This window comes from Nasonia vitripennis, chromosome 2 (assembly GCF_009193385.2).
Source record: "Nasonia vitripennis strain AsymCx chromosome 2, Nvit_psr_1.1, whole genome shotgun sequence".
Taxonomy (NCBI): domain Eukaryota; kingdom Metazoa; phylum Arthropoda; class Insecta; order Hymenoptera; family Pteromalidae; genus Nasonia; species Nasonia vitripennis.
The window spans coordinates 12,874,597-12,897,152 of NC_045758.1; the positions used below are offsets into that span (position 1 = coordinate 12,874,597).

The following is a 22,556-nucleotide window of genomic DNA, read 5'->3' on the forward strand; positions in this document are numbered from 1 at the left end:
AGCGACAAAGAAACTCGTCTCTCGAATACCCCACAGCAGCAGGATCGCGCGCGTTCTCTCGAATTAACTCCTTCGCACTAATTTCACAGCGGTGCATACTCTCATTATCCCTTCGTCTCTTTCTCACTTGGCTCGCGCTAGCTCCTTGGCGAATAAGAGAGGATCCCCGCGAACCGACGTTTTCCCTGATTAATTGCGAGGCTCAATTTACACGGGCCCAATTAACCGCTCGCTGCTGCTGCTGCTGCAAAAACCGGCGAGCTATGATCGCTGCGAGAAGAATCCTGCCTCACGTTTCCCGGGCTTTTTATCTCTCTCCGCGACTACCGCGGAGCGCGCGCGCCGAGTGTACGCCCTGTTCTCACTGTCTGTCTCTCCGTATCTCTCGGATGGTAGCAGAGTTGTAACTGTGTCAGGACTGCAGCAGCAGCAGCAGAAGCCCGGGTTGTGCAAGCTATATATCGGGGGGGCCGAAGCAGATCACGAAGATCCGATGCTATGAGAAGTTTCTTTCTTTCTTTCGAGAGAGAGATCGGTTATGGCTTCTCGATTTACTCTCGGCCCGGCCTTTGTCTCTCGTGAGTCGATCAGCTCGACGACGATAGGTAGTTTCACTCTATTGACTTTCAGGACGAGCTCTCTGGTCGTCTTCGTCTCTTCTCCTTATTACGAGAGAGGCTAGTTATACCCGCAAAACATCGGATGCCGGTTATTGCTCCGTTTCCAAACAACACGAAATTTCAGCGAGTCGTCTTGCCGCGCCTGACTCATTCTACTGATCAGCGAAGAAGGATTTGCTGCTGCTTTTTTCTCGGCCGGAGCGGAGGTCACTTTTTGAATCGATCTCACCGGCGGGGAAAAAACTGTGTCAAAGGAACTAACGTCGTGGCTGTACCATCGGAAATCGACGACTGCTGCTGGCGAAATCGGCAAGCGGAAGCCGCCGCGGCTGCGCGAGAAAAAACTCCCCTGAAATTAGTCCAAGGAATCGCGCGATCGCTACAGCTGCGAGAAGCGGAAGGGCAGGGAAGAAGCGCCTGTGTACGCGGTAGCGGTGACGAAAGAGCGCGAGAGCAGGGCGAAACCGTAATAGCGGACAACGGTGAGGTCCGGCGCGAGATATCGGTATACAGTTGCAGCGGCAGCGGCGGCGGCGGCATAGCGGTGCAGAGTATATCTGGGTGGGGATACAGCTCCCGTGCTCCTCTCTTTCCTTTTTCCTTTCCTCCCGGCGGCTCATAAGCATCGCGTGCTCCGTGTGTATACGCGACGGTGGGAGTAGGCCGGACACCTCTCGAGTGCGCGCGCGCGAGCTATCCCCTACTATATGGACTATCCACACGCGCCACGTGACTGTATCCACTCGCGCGCGCTAACTTTCTTCTCCGTCTTTATCTGATTGCGCGCCGGCTCTTATTGATTTTTCCGATTGTTTACAGCGCTTGGTCGATCGTAAATTCGCGTTTTCTCTTCTCGATCTCTCGGAGTCTGTATGATAGCCGATGGATCGGCGCATTAAGCAGCACCTGCCGCGGCGATTTATCGGCGGTAATCGCTTCATTCCTCGCACAGCCGCGCGCGCGTCCGGTCCAGCGTCGGAGGAGGAAGGAAGCGTTGCGCGGATTAGGATCGCGCCGCGGGGGGTGGAGGTGGGTGGGTGGGGGGAGGGGGGCAGCTGGTCGCGTGCCGGTGCACAGTCCGAGAGTGAGAGGTATATCTCTCGTCGCGGGCGAGTCACCTACCAACCTACCTTCGAGAGAGCGCGAGCGAGTCGCCAGGAGCCGGGCAACCTATACGAGAGAGGATCAGGCTCCCCGCCCATCGGTACGGCGCCCCCCCGGCACAGCCGAGCAGCGGCAGCTTCGCCTCGCGCTACTCCCGCTTTTGAGATTGCTCACTCACTCTTACTGCGCGCGCGAGCGGTGTATACCGGCGCTCTGCTCTTCGCGACGTCAACCGACCACTTACACTCGCTGGCCAGCCGCGCGCGGCCGCAGACACGCACGCGCGCTTTTCTTCGCTCATATACTCGCTCGAAAACAAAGTACACACATACACACAGTTCGCCGAGGATGCTGCTCAGCCGGACGTTCTCGCCTGCGACGTGCGACATCGTACAAGCTAGTGCTCAGTGTTGACAGGCCCCTCTCTTTATACGCTCTTGATACACCCTATCCTATCAAATTCTCCTCGTAAATTCTGTTTGGTGTTGGAAGAGACCGCGTAGCGACTGTTCGTTCGGAATTTTTTTCGGTGCTGCTGCTGCTACGAGAAGAAGAAGGTGACTATATAAGTGCGCAAGAAGCCAGAGAGAAAGAGCAGGAGATACACAGACACTGCAGCTGGGGAGGAGCGAGAGCAGACGCGAGAGAAGGCGCGTCTAACAAGCACGTCCTGAGCGCTCTCACGGAATATCGCACAGTTCCCACGAGATCTTCACCTTCGCCTGAGCCGACTCGTGGAATGACAGAGAAGGTAAATACGCCGCCGCTGCTGCAGCCAAGCCGATCTTACATAGTATATACTTACTTTCCCCGCGCGCGGCTTATCCCTCTATAGCTATACCCGCGCTGCAAGCGCGCGCGCGCGCGCTCAAGATTCGAAACTCCCGCGCCGCCGAGCGCACGCGCCGAAGCCTCTGTATAAGCGCGCGCCCGATTAGATTAGCGCGAGTCGATCGAGAGACTTTTTCACTTCCGCAGTGCGCCGCTAATAACTCTCCGTCGCTGCAATCGCGGATTCGCACGCTCGTTGTCGAAATAATCGGCAACAACGGCTTAGAGGCTCGCTTCGTCCCCATAGGATGTGCAAAGCGGCTAAAAGAGCGGAAAACGAATTTCAAAGCTGCGCAGCATGTGCCTTTCGAAACCAGTTCCCCGCATCGGCAAGCGAGCAGAGCTTAGCCCGGACGCACCCACGCTCTCGTTCGAGTCGAGTATCCTCGTCGCGCGGAGAGCTTGTTTCGAGCGAGACGCAATCCTCTGCAGGCTGCGCCGCCGCGTCGTTTCCTCGTTCATAAATTTCAATCCGCGCCGACACGTGAGAAACGCGTTTAACGCTCCCTCTCCGTGCGCCTCTATACCTGTATCATACATACGTACGCGTGCCGGCTGCTTTATGTACTCGCCTTGGGGATCGCATTATGGCTTCTTTTTCGGCTAGCGAATTATTGAGTCATTCGAACCGGCTATTTTCACGCCCGACGCGAGAGACTGCTCTGCACAATGCGACGAGGGGCAATAATGGAATTGAATTTCAATCGGTCCGACAGCTCGCAATTTGCTTTGATTTATACATCGGCGGGGGTGCCCGTGTGCTCGGTCGCGTGTATAACGATCGCGGAAACAGTCGGATGAAAAAATAAAAGAAGCTTCTGCGGAAAGCTGTTACACACGCGTACCGTTACAATCTCGCCGAGGAGGAAAAATTACAAATCGCTGCGTAACTACACCTGCGTGAAAGCTGCAAACGCGACGACAAAGGTTCGCCGCGAGATTTTTCGATAGAGACTCGCCGCTTTGCGGCTATATACGCGCACACTTGTCTCGCAATCGTCGAGCTCAGCCTCAAAAGCTGATGAAGTCGCTGTTCCTCCCTGCTTTTTCCTCCTCGCCGGCGGTTGCCCAAGGGGCCTATGCAGAGAGAGAGAGAGAGAGAGAGAGAGAGAGAGAGAGAGAGAGAGAGAGAGAGAGAGAGAGAGAGAGAGAGAGAGAGAGAGACGAGTCGGCATATTTGAACACGCGCTATTACGAGAATGAGGAGCAGCCGGACAATTGTGAGAATCTCCCATAGCGAGAAACAATGTCGCGTCGTTTACTGCACTATGCAGTCTATACACCACTGCCGCCGCCGCTGCCAAAGGCGAGCCGCAAAACGGTAATAAAACGCGCGCGCGCGACGAATGTCATGGATCAAATTTTCTCTCTCTATATATATTTCAAAAATCGTTCGCGAGTCCTGTATCCTTAAGAAAGCTTCTGTGTGCGTGTAGACAGAGTCTGCCGATTTTTCCGCGCTACCATTGTTCGCGACCAGCGGCTCGCAACAATAGTCAAATGCTCGCGCGGCGCACAAAGAGAGAGAGAGAGAGAGAGAGAGAGAGAGAGAAAGAAGTGCCTATATCGACTCCCCATCCAATTGCGGCTCGGTCCCTCCCGTTAAGTCCTCTCTTTCTCTCCCCGCACATGTTTGTATATACGGCTGTGATAGTGACCCGCCTACGACTGTATTTGGTCGAGAGCAGGAATTTCCGCGAGAGCAGCTGCTACCGCGATCGCATCGGCCGATTACGCGCGCGCTAAAAGAGCTGCGACGCAAACAAAGACGGATCTTTCGTTCTTGACATTTTGCCCTCCGACTATAGCTCCCCGCTGTACTTACCATACGATGAATCAAAAATCGCGATCATTTGCATGACTCGAGACAATATCTACGTAGCGAAATTAGAAATCGTCGCGACTGTATGAGCGCGCCTGAGATCTATAATGTCGCGTAGGGGATGGAGAGCAAGAGATATAAAATTTTGAGGCCGCAGCCTACATCCGTGACGTAAGAATGAAAATAACGCCGATTTGGAGCAGAGACGGCATATGCGCGACGACGACGTCGCTGTTTCTTTAATATAGAACGGCGAGATTTAGCTGATGCATATTCAGTAATAACCGATAGCCGCTAGATCTGCTTTTGTTCCTCCTGTGCTTGTGTTTTTTTAATTTTGCCTGATTTATGTAGGAGAGAGGTCACAGCTTATCGCTGTAAGCGTTGTAATCCGGGCTCGCGTCGCGAATGAAAATCCGAGCGCGATATTGCCAAGAGTTATAAGTTATACAACCCGCGTATACAGTTGCGGAAATATATCGTCGTAATTATAATTGACCATATTGCGCCGCGTGTACGCGCGTTTTGCGATTAATTTTTAGGCGATACGATTCCGGGAAAAAACAGCCCGTGGCCTATATCTGTATATGCATATAGCTGTACAGGCATTCATACCTTATGCACGCCGCGAACTCGTTGGTTCTCCATGAATGTGAATTATGTAAACGGAAAACGGATTCGCTTTTATGGAATATATACCCCGGAGAGAAGAATATGGCGCGATTTCTTTTGTTCTATACTTACACAGTCGCGTGTACGCATCAAGACGAGAAGAACGGCCCAAACACATTTCTCGAATAAATTTTCATCCTCGGCTCGAATAATGTTCTGCGGTATCGGTCCATCGCGCATCGACGCGATCGATCTCGGCCGCGCGCGAGAAAGTACCAGAGCGATATATAATGCATGCTTTTTTATCGCTTTTCCTTAATAAAGACATCGATCGCGCGTGTGTACACCCAAAGGGTTTCTCGGAGAGCCGCGCGCAAAAACTGTATCCGCGGCCGCGTATATTTGACGTAACCGCGAGGCGCACGTCTGCTGTGTACCTGCAGAAGCGGACGAAAGTAGGAGATGAAACGCGGCTTCCTTTTTCCCGAATAAATTGCCTTTCTCGAACTGACTCGGTGTCGGGAGGAATGTAAATTGATGTCTGTGTATTTCGCGGTGCACATGCGCGCGAGGACGTGTCGCTTTTATTGCCACGAAGGCTCTTTCACCAATTACTTGGCGCCGCAGAACTGAAATTCGCGCTGAAGGTTGTGGGCTATATGTGTGCCGCGAGAGGATGTATATTCAACGATGCGCCAAAGGCGAAGGGCGCTTGTAAGCTTCGACGTGGATTGATGACGAATTTTTTTTCGGCGTGTATTTTACGAAGAAATGCTTTTTGTGTGTTTGTCATATTGAAGCGTCATGCGTTTATATACATTTTATATACATACGCTCGATTTCACCTTTTTCCTCCTCGGTACGGATTCAATGAGAGAAACGCCCGGCTGGATTAATTTTTCCCGAATGTATTATATATAGACGCCCGGCGCAAACACGTGTTTTTGCCCGTCTCCCGCGATCCGGCAAAAAGATACCTTGTACGCGTATACCCGCTTATTAAGTCCCAACAACGACGACAGCGGTGGGTATAAAAAGAAGTCGTCTCACCGTGTGGGTCCTTGCATTCTCCCTCATCGCGCGCACGACTGGTTCCGCTAGAGCCGAATTTCTTCTCCGCGGCCATCACGTTCCATCGATCAAGCGCGCGATGCGATGCTCATTGTCCCGTGCGTGCGTACCTCTTCTCCGATGACTCGGCGTTTTCGTGGCTGTGCCGATGAGCGCGGGAGAGAGAGAGAGAGAGAGAGAGAGAGAAAAAAAATTGGGCTAATTGAAGTTTTCGAATTTCTTGCCGATGCGAGAGAAGGCGAGGAAAAAACATTGGTTTTTGTGTCCGAGCGATAAACGGAAACCGAGGTACGCTTCTAACGAGTATCGGGATCGATTACTGTATATTGTACTTTGTATACGTATCTGGATGGAGATGATATCGTTTAATTGGCTCGAGCGAGACAGACTCGCATTTTCGCTTTGACACTGCTTTCGCGTGCGCGCGCTTTATTTGAATTATAAAAGAGAGCCGATAAGTGGGTCAAAGATTGATGTGCGAGGATCGGCTGAAAGTCATGCAGTATTTAGTTATTTGTTTCCAAAACTAGCTTCGCGCATATTACGAACGCCGGGAATATTATATAAGAATACAGTAGTATCGCATCTTGAATTTTAGATTCCCTCGATGTTTTATTCAGCCCGTCGGTTATCAATTATAAAAAGCCCACGAGATTGACACGACGCCGAGAGTGGCCGGGGAAAAAAATTTTCAAAACCATACGCGATGCGTGTCCGGCTTTCGCTCCACTTTACGACACACTCTATCCTCGCCGCGACGTCTATTCACTCGCTGCATCTCAGTCGGCCGGAATCGTATAGGCGAAGAAGATTGCGTCGAAACAATGATCGAAACGCGTGAATATTTCATGAGCCCTGTATACAGCTGCCTCAGAGAAAAGATGATGCGCTTCCGGCGAATGAGGGCGAGGTTTCGCGGAAAATCTATGCCGCGGATTACATCGAGAGGGATAATGCATGCATATAGCAGTCGCTGTCTGATCTCGTTTTACCGTTCTGTTTCCGAGGGTATATGCATAATGATACGATAGGCGCACGCGCTTCTCGGTTTCACTTGTCCTGGATGCACTGGCTGCCCTCGAGTGCACGACAGAGCCGCGAGAGAGTGTCGAATTAGAGGCGATCGTACAACGTTAGAATGTGTTTTCCGATGCGGATTTCTCTCACTTCGACTGACATCTCTCTCTGTGCGTTGGGGAAAATTGAAACGTAAGAATTCTGTCGGATTAACGGGCCGTTCGTGACGCAACTTGTCAAAACTTCGAACGCTCGCGGCGCATCGACGGATTTCCCTTTGATCTTCGCTCGATCGAGCAGAAATCTCGGATACCCTTTCCGATGTTGATCCCTCGATCAGTCGTTTGATTTAAAAAAAAAAGTTGACTGCACTGGTGTTCAGGCGACGAGTGAAAAGTGTGAAATCTTTATATTGGAAATCAGTCCGAATCGCGCCTTTATCAAACAGCTCTCCGCGCGCGTGTCAGTCATACATCCTTCCTCCAGAAATTTCACAAACTCAACCGGAACGCTCCCGTGAGTATATTTCACTATATAAAAGACCTATCAACGCTCTGCGCAGACATGCACACAAAAAAGCGCTTTTCCGCGTCGGCAATTGCTTCACACTCCCGACCGCACAGCCGCGTGTAATGTACGCGCGCGAGGACGATCCTTGTCGCACTCGGGAGAGAAATCACACCGAGATATTTTTCTCTCTCGACACGGATGAGAGGAGTTCCTTTTTCCTCGTTACACACCGATCTCGAGAACTACAGCGGAGAACGTCGCACGCGCGCTCTTGATATTTGTTATTCCGATTAAGCCGCGACTGCAGCTCCGCGCTTTTTGCATGATTTTTCAAAGTCAATTTTCCAAAGCTTCGCGTCGATTCCCTGTCGTGCCGGAAAAATACTATGATATCGGATCATCCGATGATAACCAAGAGCGCACGAAGACAGATCGATTAGCTGCTCCCGCGCGAGAAATCGCGGGACGTGCCGGAAAAAGGAGAGCGCGGGTCAGAGCTCGCAGTTTCGCTTGGCCAGAGAGTCAAATGACTACTCGTCGCTCGCGGATTGCTCAACTGGACTGTATACAGCTATACACTACTGGGCGTCGATGTTGTTACGGGCGTGCGAATTACGCAACCGATTTCGCGCCGATTTTCCCCGGCTGTCGGCGATGAAAATCGGCCGAGAGATGGAACTTTCTTCGCTGTATAGTCGTTGCGAGAATGAGACGACGCATATCGTTTAGCCTAATTTCGACAGTGGCTTTGTCAATCGGAACAATCCGATCGCGCGATTACGACCGCGCCTCTCTCTCTCTCTCTCTCTCTCTCTCTCTCTCTTTCTCTCCCGCGCAAAAAAAAGCGTAGAAACTTTCTCGATAAAATCCCGGAGTGTTTGTCGAAGATTTCACAAGTCAATTACAAATATTTCCTTTGGAACTTTCGAGCGGGCACCCGGAGCTTCTTTTTCCCGCTGGCTTGAGCGCGCGCAAGAAACGAAAACAAAAACAGAGCGTACGCGAAGTAGGCGGAGAGATGAAAAATAGCCGCAAGCATAACATTTACACATCGCCTATATAGGCAGATGAAGCATCATCATCGTCGCGTAAGCTCTATACGCGCAGCCTCGATGATTTTCATTCGATTATACGCGCGACTAGAGCGAAAAAGCAAACATTCGTAATCGTTAATCGCCATCTATCGCGCCGATCTCTGACAGCTCTCTCTCTCTCTCTCTCTCTCTCTCTCTCTCTCTCTCGCGTCCATTGTGCCTACCGGTCAAGAGTTTTCCGATCGACACTTGGAATTCCTCTCGCGTCCGGTGTGAAAAAGTCAAAACAGAGCCGAAGCGAAGGACGCGAGCGGTAAAGAGCTAGGTATATAAAAAAAGAAGAACAAGGCGCAGCGAGAGAGAAGAAGGAATCACGGATGACACGTTCGTTTACCGCGAAACGTCATTACGACGCGCGCGCGCGCGCGCATTGTTCATCGCCCATACACGTGTGGAAAAGGCCGCGCGCTATAGTGTAGCTCCCGGAGGTATCCTATTAGGGTCAGGACGTCTGTAAAAGTGGCGGAAGCGCATCGATTGCTTTATTCTTCGCTTTGCTCGGGAGCGAACAAGGACGGCGGCGACGAAAAAGTGGATATAAAGGCCGCGATTCATTTTCTTGAGGCCGAAAAGCGAATCGTGTACATTTTGACGACGATCGCGAGACACCTCGCGTGCGGTGTACTTATTCGGAGAAACGAGAGAGGCAGGGCAGCTTGCCGAAGCGATCCTCTTTGCTCTTTTTTACTTTCGAGCGGCTGCAGCTCGTTAACGGTGCTCCGCCGATCAAGGATGAGAGTGAGCTGGCTGACCGGCTGCACCAACGCCCATATGTGCAGCACATATATCGCGGCCGATGAGCGATGATAGGAGAAAAAATAGCGCATATAAGTCAGAGATAAGTCCGAGAGTGGAGTAGAGTCGCTCTGTGTGTGTGTGTGTGTGTGTAATCTTATCCGAGCTAGCCTCGATCTTTGTATTTAAATTGCCGCATCGGGCGCTATAACGTGTCGCGCGCGCGCGCGCGCGCAGCTGAGATCGTTTTTCCCGATTGTACGTACCTCTCCTCTCCGCGCACGTATACTCACACACGACGTTCATTAATGCTCCATCAGGAATTTATGTACAGCCGAGCATTGTATACGTATGAGACACATTGCAGTCGATAACAATTAGATACGCCAGAATGTATCGACTTTTTCAACTCGTATATACACTAGGAGCTCGAGAGATCCTCTCTCGGAATCGCCGATCTCGCGTTTAATGTAAGCAATAAAACCAGTCCGCGCGATGAATTCAAACGCCTGCTGTCGTTTTAGCACCTCTCGATGTGGAGCAATTAGAAAAAACAAATGCGCGAGCAGCGCAAAAAAACAACTCATCGAGAGTATAGATTCCGCGGTACGTCTTCGAGGAAGCGCGCGGCAGACGCGAAGCGACGTTAATGAAGGATTACGTGCGCTCGCCTCCTCCGCACACCGCAGAAATTGAGATACATACCTCGCTGCCGCGCAAAAAGAAATAAAACGCACACATACACGAGCCTTATAAACCGACGCCGAGGAAGAATAGCTCTCGGCATTATCGAGAGCTTGTTCGCGACTCCACCGCGGAATGGATATTTAATGTGCGCTCGTCTGCGTTATAGCATATGCACCGGTAGCTATATATCTATACCGGCGTGTGGGCTGGAACGAGGGGACATCTCTCGCCTCGTATACACACTGCGCCGCGTAGGTCGTATAAATAATAATCGCGTTTTCTACTCGCGAGATGAATCTCGTGCATCGCGGTGGAGATTCATATAATGCGCGCCGATCTTTTTTGCGAGCGCATGCGAGGCGAAGCTTAGGTCATCGTTGCATTGTGTGCAGTAGCGGTGCGTTCAGCTCCTTTTTTTCGCCGTCGTCGTCGAGAAAGAGACACACTCGACTGCGCGAATTAGAGGATCATCGGGAGAGTGTGTTGTATAGAAGGAGACAATGGAAGGCCTCAGAGCGACGCGTGTACGAAAAAGGCCGCTTAAAGACTCATCGCCGAGAATGGCATACGACGATCGAGTTTGATGCGTCAGACGAGATAATGATGAGTCGATCTCCGCGCCGCGCGATTCCTGGAAGGATGTGCTGACGGTGATCGAGAAAACACCGCCCGACTCATCAGCATGAAGATTCCCTCTCTTTTTTGCGATGATTTTTTTTTCGGCGACACTATAATCAGCTGCGGCTTTAAAAGGCTGCGAAAACAAAAGTCGATTTTTCTCTCGGAAATAATCCAAGGTGGATCTGTATTTTCGATTTTGCCGCTCTCCGCGCCGAGTGTCCGTCACTGGAAAAACGAAAGGCTGCAGCTTCTCGCTATCTGTGCGTGTACTTATAAAAAGGTGGTTCCGGAAGATCGCGCGCAGTCCTTGCGCGCAGCGAGGCCGTTTTTGAATACACGCACACACACACACACACACACACACAAGCTGAGCAAGGCGACAACGAAAGAAATCGAGAGCGGCATGAAAGAACGATCGAAATCTTCTTTGGTCAGCGCAGTGCCACTCGCTTGACAAGGAGTAGCCTCTGCTTTCAAGAGTAATGAGCGGTGAGCGGCGAAAGAGAAGGGCGCCAGCATCAGCAGCAGCTCTCTTTCCGATGAGCAAAGGCGTTCACTCGCGGCTATATGAACGCGTGCACACACAGCGAGCTGCAGCAAGGACGAGATGCACCACCCCGCGCGCGCGCGCGGAATCCCGCGAGAGAGCAGCTTTCTAGAAGCCAAAAACTGGATTTCTCGCTCGCTCGCTCGCGTATAGCGACCTGCCTTCACTCGCGATTCACGTAACCCTGAAATCCCAGCCGCCGCCTCGTAATGCGAGAGATGGTCCACTTCTGGCTTTTATTATTATGCGTAAGCGCGCGATGCGGGAGCGAGTTTTTTTTTCGACGATCATGCGTGTGTGCCTCTTATTGACTCGCTCGCGACGATTCGTCGATTAAAATTACACGGCCGCTTCTCTTCCGTACAAGGAAATTAAAGTCGCGTACGTGCAAAAATGAAAAAACTAAAAGTATACTTTCGGATTTCTCGTTCATCCGGAACCGGTAGTCCTACTCCTCTGTTTTCTCTCCCCTCGGCTCAGTGACACGCGCAGATATACCGGTATGTAGTCGCGAGAGAGGACGAGCAGACTCGTATAGCTACCGGTCTCGGGAGGAGTCGTCGTCGTCGTCGTTGTTGCGAATCGAGGTTGAAAGTGGACGCGCTTTCGGAAACCTTCAAACTTTCACACCTTTTAAGTAACGCCGCGGCTGTATATGCAACGATCGCGTGGTGCATGATACACCTTGAAACTGTATCGATGTTCTCCCACGCTCGCGCTATTATTCGCAGCAGAGCGAGCTGTTAGGCGCAGATATCTGCGTAAATTTGTCAGAGGTCGAGGGGGGCCCGCGCAACTCAATCTCTCGCGCGCGCTCTCGCGAGGGGGGAACCGTGGGAGATGCACTCGGCGAGATAGGCCACGAAGACAGCTGTAAATCTTGTGCAGTGCGAGCGAATTAGCTCGTAGTTTTCGATAAATTGCGATGCCGGAGAGCTCTTACAAAAGAGATGATTGTGTCTATTATTATCGATTATGCCAGGAGATATAGAAAAATAGACTAGCATCAGAAGCACGCGGTTTTCAATTTGACGCGGCGCTGATTTACGTCCGAGCGAATCAGGCGTGCACGCACCTCGATACACCTCCTTGCGCATATACGGCAAGATCCTATACGTATATCGTCCGCAGCTCTCGGACTCTGATGCTGCTGCAGCGCGGCAGGAGTGGCCGGTCGGATAGAGTACCGTTGCTTTGCTCCAGTTAGGTGCGAGGCATCCTCGGATGCTGCTGCAGCCGCCTCTATTTCTACTTATACTGTGCCGCGCGCGGATGAAAGAGAAATTTATGCTCGCGCCGGCTTATCTCGCGTCTTATCTCTCCCGCGGGCGAAGCTCGTACACACGGAGAGAGAGAGAGAGAGGAAGGACTGGCTGCTTCTTCTTCGTCTTCTTCTTCTTTTTGCGCCGAGCACACCTTCGAGATGCCGGAATAACAATATTCAATGCGCGATCCGCGAGTTCGTATAATATAAGCTGCTTTTACGCCTTTCCGAGGATTTTACTTTACGTTTATTCCTTTGTGCTGCACCTGTCGACGAAAAGATTCTCTCTGTTTGTGTATAACGTATCGATCTCGATCTCGAGGGAAAAATCTAATTAATTTATAATTGAAACACGCTTTTTTTCAGGCCGTGCGAGCTAGTAAAAAGCGTTACGACAGCCGTGTATAACACAGCTCTTAGCCGTGATTGATTAACCCGTCTAATGTACCGACCGCACTCGCGTGACGTACACGCTCTCGCGGAGGAAGATACTGATACTCGCGTGTGCACAATTAGCGAGGGACGCGGCGATTGTTGCCAAATTAAATGACACCTCTCGCGATTATTATTCTTTCGTCAGCGGCGTCGAGCTCGAGTAATAGTCCTGTCGCGCGTAACTTTTGATTGCCGGCTTTGATCGAAAAAAGTTATCGATAAGCGATCGCTGGCGCTTGCGAAAGAGATTCGGGAGTCGTCGCTTCGCTTGTAGTCGAGAAAAAAAGTGTAAGTAAGTGTAAGTGTAAAGCGACGTAAAAAAGACTCCTCGATGCACATCTTCCCGAAATAAAATAAAGTGCCTTCTTCATGAAGAGCGCGCCCGAGAAAAAACGCGATTACACTTGACGTCTGTTTGGGTTCTCCTTACGCGCGTATCTCGTCAGCGTGTGCGTACACAATATCCAGACGGAGGGGCCGTAATTGGTCAAAATGGACTGGCGGCCGATATTACCTTGCCTACCTCGGATCATCATCCTCGTCGAATGATAATAAACTTTCCTTATTCGGTCCGCGCGAGCGCGCGAGCGGCATCAGGATGCGCATTCAGGCAGATGCAGCTGCAATACAGAAGAGCGAGCGAGAGAGACCCTTCCTCGAGTGTTGAATGCATAGAGACATCAACGCTCGCGCGAGAAACGCGAGACTTCGATGCGCGATAATTTCGCGCTAAGCTATAATGCCTGTTCTTTCTCCGCCGCTATTTCTTGGTAATTTTAGGTATACTACGCGGCGCTTAGTTAGCGAGATTATACTCTTGCCTGCGGTGCTTCATTAGTTTTGACAATTTACGCTTTTTCCTATGCAGCAGCTCGACTCGCGTATATTTATTTCGCGTTAAGTGAATAGTTTCTTTCGCTCTATAACGCCGGCTAGTGGCTCGATGACGAATTAATTAGCATTCAATGCTCGCGCTTGGATTTGCATATATAGAGAAGGCAGGCGTCTCTTTAATAACACGTTACGCGCAAATCTATATTAAAAGGCCTATACACGGGAGAGAAAGAGTAGAGCTGAAGTGGGCAATTATATTAAAAACTATTACGCGTCGTCGCGCGAGCCCGATGATGAATGGCCTCCGCCGCGACTGGTTGTCGCTCCGACATGAAATCCGACACCGCGCTCGAACACGAAATTGATGAGCGCCGCATTACTTATTCCGGAACGAGGATCGAATAATTCCCCGCGTGTTTACACAACGCGCTTTACGAAAGAATATATGAAAATTGCCGTATCTTAGCACGTGTCGCCGAGCGCGTAATTCAAATTAAAAAATTATATTCGTGTAGGACGCGCGCGCGGAGCGATTGGCCGGATCAAACAGGTGCGCCTGTTCGCTCGAAACTCGCCCATGGCACAATACCTCATCGAAGAAAGACGAGGCCCGGGCAGACGTCGCCTACTTTATTAGTCGCTCTCTCAATCTCTGAAATCGAGAGCGCACCTGTTTCGCGGAAAGAAAGTTTCGAAACGAACCGGAAAAACCACTTAAAACTCCCGAGGCTCCGCTAATTAACTTTGAAAAAAGAAGTAGCCAGCGCCGGAGAGCGAGATATACTAACGAGATTCCCGATGCTTTTGTGTTGCAGCAGCTCGGCGCTTCCACGGTTGCGCAGGAGCGCAGCGGCCTCTGCGGCTGATCGTCCCGCGGCTTGTGCGGCCGCACGTGTGTGATGAACGAGTACCTCGGCCCGAGCAGACTGTCCCCAGCGAGCAAGTACCCACCAGCCATGCGCGAGAAGGACTCGAGCCCGCGCAAGATGCCCGGCCACATCAGCCCGAAGCAGGCCAGCATCTACCCGCTGAGCGCGCGCCAGGCCAGCCAGCCCGAGCCGGAGCTCCCGGAGCTGCCCTACGACCTGAGCGGCCAGGCGCGCGGCTCCCGCTCGGCGGCCGAGCTCCACTCCTCGGCCTCCTCCCAGCACCAGCAGCCCCACATGAGCCCGGCCTCGCGGCCCCAGCAGAGCCGGAGCGCCTGCCGCATCGACCTGGACAGCTGCGAGCCCCTCGACCTGCGCCTCGAGCACAAGAAGGAGAGCCTGCGCGACGAGAACCAGAACGAGATCGAGGCCCTCAACCAGAACGAGCGCCTGCCCTACCACACGGTCCTCTTCCCCCAGCACCACGTCCACCCGATCGTCCTCGAAGCCATGTACCGCACGCAGCATCAGGTCGCGCCCGGTCCGGAGCTGCCCAAGATCCAGGTTAGGGCGCTGCCCACCATGGTGCCGCTGCCCAGCAGTCGGTTCGCCCCAGCCTCGCCCGCCGCCTCCTCGGCCTCGCAGTCCACGCGGGCCGCGAGCCCCGCCGCGCAGGCCACCCAACCTGGCAGCCCCGAGTCGAGCGCGAGTCAGCAGCAGCAGCAGCAGACGAGCGGCCAGCAGAGCTCGAGCCTGCCGGCCTACTCGATAGCGGTGGCCGCGGCCTCGACGGGCCTCAAGCCCAAGGACCGCTACTCCTGCAAGTTCTGCGGCAAGGTATTCCCCAGGTCGGCCAACCTGACGCGGCACCTGCGCACCCACACGGGCGAGCAGCCCTACAAGTGCAAGTACTGCGAGCGCAGCTTCAGCATCTCGAGCAATCTGCAGCGCCACGTGCGCAACATCCACAACAAGGAGAAGCCGTTCAAGTGCCCGCTCTGCGAGCGCTGCTTCGGCCAGCAGACGAACCTGGACAGGCACCTGAAGAAGCACGACGCCGACGGCCCGACGATACTCGACGAGGTGCGCTCGAGGTATCACGGCCAGCTACCGCGCGCTGCCGAGGAGTCCTACTTCGAGGAGATCCGCAGCTTCATGGGCAAGATAACCTCGCGGGCCGGCCAGGGGGCGCTGCAGTACTTCCCGGGCCTGCTGGGCGCCAGCGCCGAAGAGCGGGCTGCCTGGAGCGAGAAGCAACAGCTGCAGCTCGAGGAGAAACGCCAGCAGGCGAACAACGTCGCCGGTCAAGGCGACTCGTCCTACTTCAGCGACCGAGACAACCTGAGCTCGAGGTCGAGCAGCAGCGAGGTTGCCAGCCAGCCCGAGAGCCCGCACGAGGACCAGCAGAAGGACGCGGCGTCGGCGGCGTCGGCGGCGTCGCCGCCCCTCTCGCCCGGCAACAATACCTGAGACGACTCCACGGATGAACGCATGTACCTCTCTCCAAAGGACCGAACATCCTGCAATCATCGAGCAAGCCGAGCAAGCCGCGAGACCACGCAGTGAGCGTCGCCGATACTTTCGCGGTGCGGCCGGTCGTTTCGGAAATTAGGGATTTATTACGCGTCGACGCGGGAGAGAACTGATCGCTCTCCCATCGGCGAGTGCGCGTGGAAGGCAGCGGCCCGCCCGCGACTGCATCTTGATAACCGTTAGCGTACATTCAATGTAAATGAGCGGGCCGGCCATTCGTCTCGACTGCCAAAAATCGGTAGGGTGTAGGCTGGATAGGAAAGGGGAGACTGTTTGTAATATACGAACGCGGGTGTCGAGCGAGAGGCCCTTTACAAATTGCGCTCGCGCTGATTTACGATCTCGGCGAAAGAAAAGAGACTGACTCTGCTTGATTTTGCTTGTTCGGCTTTGCACGCCTATACTCTTCTTTCTCGCGCTTCCCCGAACTCTTGCCGATTGTGCACTCGATCCTCTGGCGTAACAGCGATCCGCGGCGCGGGCTGCGTCTTTTTTTCGCGAGATTGATCGGGGAAAGCTGGCCTCTGCGCTGTCGAAAAAGACGACGGGAGAGAAAGAGCGCGCGGTGCGGAGGTGGCGACAAAAACGAGAACCGATATCGGCCGCGATTCGTTGCGGGCTGCGGCGGAATTTTACGACCTAGAAAGTGAATTTAAGTTACGTCGACCCAGTAAAGCTAGGACGACGACGTTGCCGGCCGGCGGGGACAATAGACGAGCGAGGCTGAAAATCGTTAGAAATCGGCAGCCGATCTCTCGTGACGATATGGCTATCCCCTGGCGGCCGCGCCGATAAGAAGCGAGAGTCCAATAAACCGCGCGCACGGCGCAAGAGCATAACGATCGTCGGTGAATTTTTGCGGAAAGGAAGCGCGCGCCGCCGCATCGGCGAGAAGAAACCGATTTCCCGGAAACCACGGCTCGCGCGCGCCCATCGGCCAACGGGACTGTACCCAACTGCGCCGTGAAACACGACGAGAGAGGAGCGCATTACGGCTCATATAGCTATGTATCTTGGAGCGCGATCGGCAATTTAATATATAAAAGTGTGTAGACGCTGTGTGATTCGGCCGCGCGGCTGCCGATCGAAGCACATCGGAATCGGAATCGATCTTACTTTCTAACTCCGCATGGGAGCTCTCGTCTCTCGTCTCGTCTCGCGCGCGCAAGTCGAGTGGAAAGTCCAGTTACGCGTGTGCACTCGCGTAGACGAGGTGAAAATGAAGCTCTTAGAGATCCTCGGTTATAATCCTGCGCGTTCGCGGCTCCTATTTCTCCTCGGCATCGGTGGAGAGACAGCGGTGACCTCGCGGTCCTGTTGCGTTACACTTTTGCGCTCGCGCTCTCTGGCCACGCCCCGGGCTCGATCGGGCGCATCGCGAAAGTGAAACGCAATAAAGAAGCGGCAGCCGCGGCTCGGGAAGCTGCGCTCGCGCGCGATCGATAGCCGCTGCCTTCAATTATCCTCCTTTCTCTCTCTCTCTCTCTCTCTCCCTTGCTCTTTTACGCTTCTTTTTTTTCGTTTATTCTTTCTTCTTTTTAGCCTCTCTCTCTCTCTCTCTCTCTCCCCGGAATCGCGACTTTTTCATCCTTTCTCCGTGTACTTCTTCTTCTTTTTCCGATCGGGCGCGGGGCGCTCAATTAGCTTAATACATTTCGAAAGTGCTCTGCGACCGCAGTGTTTTTTCCGTCCTTTTCCGCATCGGATCGCGCGCGAGATCCTCATTAAGGAATCGACGAGGGCCGATTAAAATGATTTACGCGCGCCACCTCGTTTGTCATTTTCGAGCTTTCAGCTCTCATAACACACACACACACTCGCTCTTCCCTTTTCATTCTCTTTTCTTCTTCACCTCTCTCGGCCTTCCCTTGTGTACGACTGCAGTCTCTCTTCTTGTGTGTATAGAAAGGCCCAGTGCGCGGCGCGCGATTTTTATCGAAAACGAAGGTGTCGTCGCGCGATATTTCGCGAGCGAGCCATTTATTTCAAAGGTACGTAATGCTTATGCACCGACTGTCTTCTCGCCGTTGTGTGTACTGTTATACGACGCGGGTAGATGCGGCCCGATAATTTCCGACTGTAATTTACGGGCGTGTGTAATTTTTTCCCTTTATAAACGTCGCGGCAGTCGGCTCAAAACAAGAGCGCGGGGCTTTCGAAACCGCGACGGTTTCGTCTCATTATTCTGGCGTATAGTGTTTCTCAAATCTACTCCATTCGCCTCACTTCTATACTTTATCCAAAATAATCAAGCTAACCGACCAAAAAGAAAATCCGCAACCAAAAAATAATAAAAAGCCATCAACAACGTCGCAATCGCTCGGAGATCCGCTCACGTGTAGTATACGGCGCGCATAAGCAACTCCCATAGAACTGCATCAGCTCATACACGTATACGTGAGAAGAAGCCAGCAGCAGCAGCAGCTTCTCCTGCTACGCCCCGATCTCGCACTCACACACGTGCACGGCGCATACACACTCGCACACAGCATCGGCGCGAGGTTCCCTTCGCCGTCGCCCTCCTCGCGAAAGTGGAACGCCATAAAGGAGCTGCTGCTGCTGCTGCTGCTGCTGCGCTGCGCCAGATGAGCCGAGCAAGAGCGAGAGAGAGAGAGAGAGAGAGGAGATCTCTTGCCGATTACGCTCACGTGCCTGAAATCGTTTCTTTTTCTCCCACGCGTCCACGCCTCGCGTCGCAGCGCCGGCGGATCCTTTCGAAAGGGGATTACGCGAATCGCGCGAGCGATTATGATCGAGTTAGCGCAACCACTGCGTCCGAAGAGCCCATCAGCGCGCGGGCCTAATTGAGAATCGCCGCTACCGTTTTTCCCCCTCTCGCCCGAAAAAGAAGAGTATATATAACGTGCTCCTATATACTGGAGCGTGAGATATTGTGTACAAGCTTATTGTATGTACGTACGCTGGAATGATGTCACCCGTCGCGTGCGAACGCCTAATTACGCCTCTTTTCTCCATCCATTAGGGAGGCATTAGTAATTTTAAGCGATGATAAATCTGTCCCGCTTATCTTTCTCTTATCCTCGGATCTCCGAGTATTCTCTTAATTTATCGCGGGCCGTTTGTTTGAAACTGAAAAAAAATCGTAAATCTCGTGTTTATACGTATGCGCCTACGTTACGTAAGCGCGAGCGCGGCTGGAAATTAATAATCGAGTGGCATCGTTCCAACAAAGCGGTGGTCATCATCAGATAAAGATTGAAGTATACCATCACGTCGGCGATTATAATTGAGTAATTCGTTTTTTTTTGTCGTCAAGCCGTGTTCGATAAAAATTTCGCTCACGACTCGCTCCCGCCTCGTGTATTATGACGCGCGTTCGCTTGCAAAACGTTAGAAGATCTCAAAAAGTCGTATTGCGACACACGCAGGGAGATGTATAGATCAGAGAATTCTTAGACTCGAATCGCGATACGGCTGCTAGTGCCGCCGACGACGACAACGACGACGACGTCCTTATCGCGATTGGAGAGGAGAAATTCGCGAGAGGACAGAATCTCAGCGCGGGCTTTGAATTTAATACTTTTTGTCTGTTATAGTGTTGTCGAGTCTACTAGTGTAAATAAACGTTATGGGGAGTGAAAAAGTTTATTATATATAAATATACATAATATATATATTTTACGTTATTGCTGTACTTTGAGATCGAGGAATATAAAAGGCGCGAAATTCTCCTCTCCGGACAGGACGCACGCGGGCTAATATTGTATATGCGACAATGTAGTGATGAAAATGCAACAAACTGATGTAGAAGAAGAGAATGAAACTGTTGTACAGGTCTCTGTAAATATTTATAGAAGATGTGAAAAAAAAAAAAATAAGCGACGATCTAACGCACGCTATAGCATAATATATACTTATAAATATATAGAATATACGTACGCATACAATATATGATGCGACCACGAAGAGAAGAAAGATATCATTGTATTCTTTTATTTAATAACCAGAGAAAAGATTTATGAGAGTCGGATACAAGGTATATATAATAACATATACACACCCAATACGGTGTAGGTATATGAAAAAAGAAAAGCGCGTCGACGCGCCTATATTGTTGTATCACGTTGGCAGAGAGAAAAAAAGAAGCGCGGCGAAATTGTCATTCACGTCAAAGGGCCTTCGATCGGATAAGATTTGATTCTCGAGCATGTAAACACAATATAATTCCCAAAGAAGACCCCCACGTCGTCGCGCGCATAATACAAATATGTTATAGTTATACATGTATAGTCTCCGCGCGCATACACCTACTTTTCTGTACAAGACTATATTATATAAGACACTCGTCGTCGGTGCGCGCAGATACCGATCTCCGATGCAGGTTTCGCGAAGAGCAGAAAAAGGGAGCATTCATCATTCGGCTATACAGGTGCGCTGTGCTATACCGCTCCTGCTTCCTTTCTACAACGGCGCGGATAAGTGATGGACCGAGCAGTCTACGCTATATACTTCGCGTACAATGTATATACATATAGAACGTCGCGTAAAAAGGGCGTTATCTCTTTCTCCGAGTGCCTTTCTTCCTGTCGACCGATCGCTCCTCGTCCTAATTAATACGCGTCGAGATGAAAATGTCGTTCCTTACTCTCTATATCTCTCACTGTCTATTATGTCATCGAAGACGCGCGCGTCTAGCTACTTCCTCCTATTTACCGTACACATATATCGCTACTCTATATAGTTTTTTCTTCCGTTTACTGTCTCTCTCTCTCTCTCTCTCTCTCACTCTACTTCCTCTAGACTAACACTCGTATCCCGATGTATCTCTGCATGCACTCACGTTCTTCAGCCCGTCACGCACGCACGACCGAGTTCCGCACGCGGGAGGGACGATCCCACCGACGATTTTTACTTCCTTGTGCGAAGAAAAAAGTGAAGCGAGTAAAAAACCGAATGTCCATATAGTTACCTACAGCAGCGCAAGTCGAAATTCCGTGTACGCAAGCTCCTCCGGTGGATCTCGGCGCGCGCGAAGCTCCTCTACTCCCCTATTCTCATTTGCCCCTTGTATTGTTTTCGTTCATTGTGTAAGCCTAAAATCTAGTGCGAATGTGATTTCATCGAGGTTACCGATATATACGTACCTAACGTGTTACTCGAGCGGCGCCGTGAGCCGAGCGACAAATAAGCCGAGCGCTCGTTACCTTTAGTTTGTACAATCTTAATTATACGAGATGAAGAGCTAGTTGTTAGGGTCAACAGTTTTAAGCTCGTACTGACGTGCATCCTCCTTTATATCCCAAGCCTTCTTCCCTATGATTCCGATTATTGCCTCCTCGACCTACCCCCATACATCATGTTGTACAGAAAGTGTCATACATATGAATATAATATATTTTTTGCGAGCACGAAAGACGAGCCTTGCGAGATGCGTTCTGCGATCGGCGAACGGCTGAACCGCGGACTTATGTATAAATTTGATCTGTTTTCTGATTTGCCGTCCTTCCGATCGCCGATCGGCCGCATCATTTGTCTTAACGTTTAATCATAGCGTATAGTCGCGTGTTGTGTAGCAAATATGTATAGTGGTGACTGTATATATGTCGATATGTAATATTCGATGAAAATACACTAAAAACGATACGTTTGGAAAAAAAAAACAACTGCTTTCTTTCGTGTACCCAGTCGAATCCTCTCCGGAATCAGAATTTCACCAGGAAGCCCGGCTAATAAGCAGCTCGACTCGCGCGCCTTGTCCTCGAAACAACGAGGAAGAAAAAAGAGTCGAAAATTTCTAAAAACTTTCAGGACGCGTGAGTGTCCGGTTTTCGTACGCTCGAGGTCGAAGTGCATCAGCCCAAGAAAGGGGGAAAAAGTACCACGTGCTCCAGAAAATGCTCGAGATACGCGCGGGCTTATAGAGAAAGGACGATGGAGACGTTTCCTCAAAATTAAGTCTCCGCGCGAGCGACAATTAATGTGGGAAAGAGCGAGTTGTCCGCCGGCTGCGCGTATGTGGTATAGGGTCATGGAGGTGCCTGAGAACCGGAACGTCGTGTCGCGCGAGCGGCTACTTACCGCGAGAGCTGGAAAAGAGCAGCGTAACGGAGAAAAAAGAGGAGAAATAAAGACGAGGCGGCGAGAGAGCGAGAAAGAGAGAAGCTGCTCCGCAGACGTGACCGAGCGGACAAATCGCATGCTATACGGAGCGTAATGTGTACGGGGCGATATTTCGGCTCCTTTTTTTGCCCGCGCGATTTAGAGTGAGTTGCGGAATTGCCGGGCGTTCTTTTTAGAAATTCGCGCAGTCGAGCGACCGCTTTGTGTTTTGAGTCGGGTGTAGCAGGTTCCGCGACGCGCGTAATAAATCATTCTCGTAATTGCGCGCTCGC

The 22,556-nt window shown here is 51.7% G+C and overlaps 1 protein-coding gene across 2 annotated transcripts; it reads left to right on the plus strand.

Annotated features, from left to right (window-relative positions):
* The first annotated feature begins 1,745 nt into the window (after positions 1 to 1,745).
* LOC103317207 (transcription factor hamlet) lies at positions 1,746 to 21,811 on the plus strand. Of its 2 annotated transcripts, none has more exons than XM_016983028.2 (2): positions 1,746 to 2,475; positions 14,620 to 21,811. In XM_016983028.2, exon 2 carries the CDS (start codon positions 14,704 to 14,706, stop codon positions 16,138 to 16,140), a length of 1,437 nt encoding a protein of 478 aa, XP_016838517.1. In that variant the 5' UTR covers positions 1,746 to 2,475; positions 14,620 to 14,703; the 3' UTR covers positions 16,141 to 21,811. The 2 variants fall into 2 exon arrangements, with proteins under 2 accessions (XP_016838517.1, XP_008212570.1); XM_008214348.3 differs by having other exon boundaries at positions 14,623 to 21,811.
* Positions 21,812 to 22,556: the final 745 nt, after the last annotated feature.